Source organism: Ananas comosus, linkage group 7, assembly GCF_001540865.1.
Source record: "Ananas comosus cultivar F153 linkage group 7, ASM154086v1, whole genome shotgun sequence".
Lineage (NCBI taxonomy): Eukaryota > Viridiplantae > Streptophyta > Magnoliopsida > Poales > Bromeliaceae > Ananas > Ananas comosus.
Window position 1 is genome coordinate 631714 of NC_033627.1, and position 6381 is coordinate 638094.

General features: G+C 38.5%; 1 protein-coding gene across 1 annotated transcript; it reads right to left on the minus strand.

Moving 5' to 3' along the window:
* Positions 1552-5664, minus strand: LOC109712961 (probable protein phosphatase 2C 78). The gene is made up of 4 exons (XM_020236828.1): positions 5031-5664; positions 4566-4933; positions 2475-2711; positions 1552-2168 (listed from the first exon to the last, which is right to left on the minus strand). The coding sequence occupies exons 1-4, from the start codon at positions 5293-5295 to the stop codon at positions 1884-1886; spliced, it is 1155 nt and encodes a 384-aa protein (XP_020092417.1). The 5' UTR covers positions 5296-5664; the 3' UTR covers positions 1552-1883.

Sequence of the window (6381 nt, forward strand, 5' to 3'; positions counted from 1 at the left end):
AATTTTAATAAGTTTGATTTTTTGTAAAATACAAAAGTTTAGTAATAATAATATGAGTAAATTATAAGATAAAAAAGATTATTAGATTTACGATATATTTTTTAAAAATAAAAATAATATACTATCTGTTTTATTTATTCAGAAAATAAACTGAACTACAAATAACAAATATAAGATTATTAGCTCTCAAAAACAAATAAAAAGAGAAAAAAATAAAAAATAAAAAAATCAATAATTCTCAAAATAGTGGAAAAAAAATTACAATAATTTTAGTACAAGCAGTTCATTTTGATATTATTCAATATTTATTTCATAACTTTACAATATATCTAATGTATTTTGCTATACAAATATGCAAGATTGAAGCGTTATCTTTTTATTCTTTATAATAAATACAATAATTAATATACAATTTATATTAATTTAAACTTTTGTGCACCAATCGCCTAATTGTCAAATGATCTGTATAATAATAATCCCAGCCTCAAGTTTAGTGCTGTTGACGTGGGGTCAAATAGCGTGATGGTAGATAAGAAGGGAGTGAGAATAAAAATTTAATCCATTCGCTCTTCTATACTACATACAGCCAGGCTCCGTTATGTACGGACGCGCCCAGAAGAATTCATATGCGAAGTGTTGCGAACCGTCGGATCTCCTTAGAAGAAGCCATCTGAACCGTTCATTTGGCCATCCCCCTGGGAAGGATGAGGCGGTTGAGGTTAGGATACACAAAACCTTACTAAACCACTTGATTAGCGGAAAACACCGCCACTTTCATTAGTGTGGGTAATGAAATGTGTGGAATCTTTTTTATTTAACGAAGATACAAAATAATTTATCCAATCAAAAAATGATGTATATTGTATAATATCAGTATAAAGTGTTTATGTAGACTACAGAGATAGTTTGTAGATAGTTTTATTCCTGAGGTGCGAATGTTGGATTCGATCACTCTTTAATAAGGGAAAAAGGATTTTTTTTTTTTTTAAAAAAAGGGAAAAGCGTTGGCGTTGCGTTTGGGCTTTATTTTTGTCGGTCGGATGGAATGTCTAAACCGCAAGGAAGCGGCCACGCAGTTTCGCCACTTTATTAGTCAAGTCTCAGACAAAAGAATCCCAGAAGCGTTCACGGATTTAAATCGAGTCGCGACAATATCCCAACTTAAAGAGTAAGTTACCGACTGTCCCTAAAGTAAGTGACAAAAAACTCGATAATTGGTACTTGAGATTTCAAATTCGAATCCTAGTTGGTTCACATTTTCAGTTAAGTTTATTTCTAAATGAAATAAACGAAACGGATAGCGTACTATCTATCTCTCTCTCTCAAAAAAAAAAAAAAAAAAAAAAAAAGAAGTTAGTAAGTTGAATCTTATTTTGCAGGTTCTGAAAAAATAAACCAAGATTTGAGACAAGCGATCCACTTTAAAGACGCTGATCGCTGATTCATCCCACAGAAAATGATAGCAGCGCCAAGAAAAAGAACACCAAATCATTAAACTTGTTCTGAATTAAACTCTGCACCACCTGATGAAACAGATTTGAGTCCCGGAAGTGCTGATGTTACTGAGAATAAACTATATATTTATAGAAGAATCAAATCAAAAGTGTTCAAACAAGAATATGTGAAGTTGCCTATCAGTAACAAATATAGTCAAAAACTATGAGAAAAGGGGGGGAATTTGAAAGACGAGCTCTCAGGAATTCCCATTATATACACCATCTCTTAAGTCTTTATTGCATCTTGCATCCGCTTACAATCCTTTCGACTGGTCGGCCGTAATCCGTCTCCCATACAACCCTCCTCATCCATTCTACTTATGTACTCATCCCTGTATATAGAAGTTTCGTTTCACGAAAAGCCAACTCAGGTTATATTTTACAATTTCAACCCCAACCAGCATCCATTCTGACATTGGGCCGAAGAGGGTCCTCTGATTCGTCCGAATTGAAGGAAAAGATATCAACAGGCGCACTCGTGCAGTCATAAGCACGATTCATTCGGGACTGGCCAATTTGGTTACGATGATCCAAATAGATCACCACCACAGTAATATCATCATGGAAGTGCCGCCTTATTCCTTTACCTATCTTCTTTATATCATTGTATCTCATCTCCCTTTTCCTCGCAGCCTCGTTAAGCGCCGCTCTTACTAATCTCTTTGCTATTCCCTGCACAATATCCCCACATTTAAACGGTGGTCCGATGCACATAAATAAGTGCCGGATTGAACTGGCTTCTACATGAACTTCTCTGCTCTAGAAAGCAAAGGCATTGGAATCAAACATTTGATTAACAAAGACATGAGCTTTTGTTCCGGCAAAAAGCCAAAATAAGATTTTGGAGACTTAAATGAAAAGAGCTACTAATGCTTCTTCGCACAGCTCAACTTCAATAGAACTTCTATAGAAGGCCAATCCCGGACGAACAAGCCCAAACAGATAACTTCAAAACAAGAGTAAGAGAAAGGAGCTTACCGCTCTAGGGTTCTTGAAGACTATATCAACGGCGGCTTCATCGCTTAGTTGTTCCCATAGTCCATCCGATGCGAAAATGAGAAACAGGTCATGTTGTTTAAGTTTACGAATTTGTATTGAGGGTTCTGCAGTCATGACAGGCCGTTTCAGAGGAAGCGGAGAAACAAACTGCTGAAATAGAGGGTCCCTACTGAATTCTGGTTTCTTTAAATAGATGTCTCCAATGGATCTTGAGACCTATCAAGGAAAGAATTTTGCTCATATTCATGTTGAGAGTATTAAATTATTGCAATGGAAATTTTATTGGTGCAAGTAAATTTTGAGGTGGTGGCTCTACTAAGTTTCTACAGAAGATCCAACAAAATTAATATGAAAGAGAGATTACGAGGTATCACGCAAAACATACAATACGTGCTCAACAGCTTGAGTACAACCATCATACGTCAAGTATTTGGAAACAACAGATTAATCCTAAAAAGGACTAATATCTTAAGAATATGGGAGGTTGCAAGACAGGCAAGCCTTTAAAAACAACTCTCCGTTAGTTTTTGCTCTTCTCTTAACCCCATTGGTGGTTTTCTATACCTAGAATTGGAACTAGTCAACAAGCCTATTTCTCTCATATGCAGGTAATCTGAATTCTACAATAAGAAAGTGGAAGTTCTATCGAGTAAAAGTAGAAAGTGGAAAGTTTTGTTGGGCAAAAGCATGTTATATGTAAGCTAAGAACCAAATGAGACCTGTTTTCTACAACACCTCTATCAATCATTAAGTATGAATGGCCCTACAGTTTGCAACAGACTAATAACATTTACATATACACTACATCAAAATTATAGCACAAGTTGTCCAACCTCCTTTCCTTTTAAAGAATATTATCCTAAAAGAACATATTGAAAACCACAATTGCTTTCCAAAAGAATAATAGCAGTTAGTACAATTATTTCGAAGAGAATAATTAGATGCATGCATGCATCTGATAACAGCACAAAACAGCTATAGAGTTGTGGGAATTTCATCCTAGAAAAGAGCATTACTTTCTTCAACAACGAAAGTCAAGGCATCTTGACAGAAAACAAATAATTGCCATAAGAATAAAAATGCTAGTTGAAACATTATCATCGTAATCACACTGGGCATCACAAATTATTAGCTCAAAAAGATATAGCTAGAACCTATTGATGAGAGGAGAAAATTTCTAAGTATGTGAATGATGAGCCACCTATTTTTCAGTTTTTATTTGCAAGCACCAATCTAGCAGTTGCAAGCATAAAGCTTACTAAGCATCCTCCAAACTTTACATGCCAGATAAAGTATATCGGCATACCAATAACGCTACAAAACAACCAAAATATGGCTTTGAAATTGAGTAATTTGTTTTACCAACTGAAGACGGGCAAAAAGGAGAAGGATGAAGAAAGCCCACACTATGATGCATTACTCGCACTTAGTTTTAATTATTATGGTTCTAAGCAGATAACAAAGTTCAAGTGCTCAACAAATACCTCCTCTGAGGTAATGCCAGCCAGAATGCTTACTTGCATTTTAAAAGTCACAAATACTTACTAAAGCATGCATCTAATTCTTTAAACCATCCGTAATTCAAATATTAACGGTTTTTAGGACCGAAAATTCTTTTAAAAAAAAATGAAATAATACCCAAAACTAGATCAAAATTTCATGTTTTGATGAAGAAGAAAGATAAATTAGCTCTCCCAGGTCGACTTAATGCACACCGATAATAAGTTCTGAATCAATTCTTTTCCACCTGTATCACATTGATGATGCGCCCCAAAGAGAGATCCTTCTCTCCAAGCGACGATGTATACACCTCAAGTTCAAACTACTCAATCTTTGATGAGATATTTAAGTGAGAACAAAGAAACTCAAACAAAGTGACTACTTTAGCTGCACAAAAAAGATCTCAACAAAAGCAACCTGAAATTCAGCTATATAAGCATAAATTTCACCATTTGTATACGCAAAAAGGAAAATATGCTTAATGAGATCAAATAATTTTCCCAAACTCAAAAATAAAAAAATAAAAAAATAAAAAAATCCTGAACTACAAATAAAAATTGGTCGGCATACCTGAATGATTCCCTTAACACGCCAAACCCCACGGCTATGGACGACGATATGCGAGTCGTCAGGGTGGAGCGCGGCGAGCTCCCTCCTCACCTCCTCGACGGCGACATTGTGGTCGGTGGAGAGCCTCTCGGCCACGACGGCGCGCCCGTCGCCTCCCCTGCGACCGAGCACCGCCCTGGAATCGCCCAGATTGGCGACGTAGAGCGTGTCGTCGGCGATGGCCCCGACGAGGCAACACGACCCGACCGACGCGATCTGCGGGCGCGCCAGCCACGACCGCTTCACCAGGTGCAGGAACTCCTCCTCCGTCGCGTCGAACGCCTTCTTGATCACGTCCGCGGACAATCCCCCCTGCTCCGACGCGAGCCCTAATTTTGCGACGCAGAGCAAACACCAAAATTGTTAGACGAGCGATCTAGGGCGATCTAGGGCGATCTAGGGGAAAGAGGGTTCGGGGTTGATTACGGTCGAGGTGGGGGAAGAGGCGGCTGCTGACGAAGCGGGAGGCCTCGGGGCCGCCATGGCCGTCGTAGACGCCGACGTAGGTGGCGGAGGGGGAGGTGAGCACCTGGCCCTGGTCCTCGAGCGCCGCGTTCGCTTGCACCACCGCGATCGAGAACTCCCCCGACGCGTGCGGCTTCAGCTCCAGGTGCCACAGGAGCCCGTCCCCTCCGCCGAACCCTAACCTCCCGAAGCACCTCTCCAACGGTCGAACGCACGATCGCAACATCACCTCCTCCTCCTCCTCCTCGTCGTTCTCCCTCTCTCCTAGTTCTCCTAGGGTTTGGGGGGTGGGGGTTTGTGCTTCTCTTTTCTCTTCTCTTCTCTTCTCTTCTCTTATTATCGGGAGCGCAACTGGGAATGTGGGAGACGACGTGTGGAACTATTCTTATTCCGACTTTTTCTTATGTTTATGTTATTTCCGCCAACTTATTCTCATTCCCCTTATCCGAAGACGCGGCGCGCATCACCGTCGGATCCAGCACGCTCGCGGGGCGTGCGGACGAGATTGAGTTTCTAAAATGCGGACGCGAGGGATTACGCGTCCGCACCGGGCGGCTTCGGTGCGGATAAAAGGTTCGGCGTGGATAGCGCGTCGAGGAAGAGTGCCTTTTGGTCGTCGCCCTTGCGCTTTTCTTTCGGGGACGTGTTGAGGAGAGAGTGAAGTTTTTGACTATAAATCACACTTTTAGTCCTTAATTAATATTTTGATTTATAGTAATTTTTGACTCAGACTCAGTCTCCTACGCTTTTAAAAGCACGAAAGCATCCGTGCTTATAAATTATTTTTAATAATAAAATATTCAATTCTGCGATCAGCTCCTTTAGATATGATTTACGCTATTAGAATTATTTAAAAATTAAAGTTTATAGTTTTTTAATTTTGTTTGTTTACGGAGCAAATAGCCTCAAAATGAATCGCTGAAAATACAAATTTTAATAAAAAAAGAATAAAAAAAATTTAAATTTCAAATTGAAAGTAGAATTGTTCACTAAAGTTTTATATAATTTGGATTCTTCTATCTCATTAAACTTATGAACGTTCCGCATCAACAAATAAAATAATTGTTTTTGAGATTTTTTGTTTACTTGATAAATAATATCAAAAAATTATAAAATTTAGTTTTTAAATAATTCTAATAAATAATTTATATTTAACAGAATCGACCGTGAAATCAGATGTCCCATCGTCAAAAATAACTTACAAACACAGAGGTCTTCGTGCTTTCGAAAGGGCAGAAGACGCACTTCTCGTACTTAGTACTTATTAAATTATTACAATCAAGTTTTAACTTATTTTAGTTGAGTAAATACT

Coding starts and splice junctions, on each gene's coding strand:
- LOC109712961 (XM_020236828.1), bottom strand. CDS start 5,295: ATGTTGCGATCGTGCGTTCGACCGTTGGAGAGGTGCTTCGGGAGGTTA. Junction 4,934..5,030: donor CCTCTTCCCCCACCTCGACC/GTAATCAACCCC, acceptor TCGCAAAATTAG/GGCTCGCGTCGGAGCAGGGG. Junction 2,712..4,565: donor GTGTTAAGGGAATCATTCAG/GTATGCCGACCA, acceptor TTTCCTTGATAG/GTCTCAAGATCCATTGGAGA.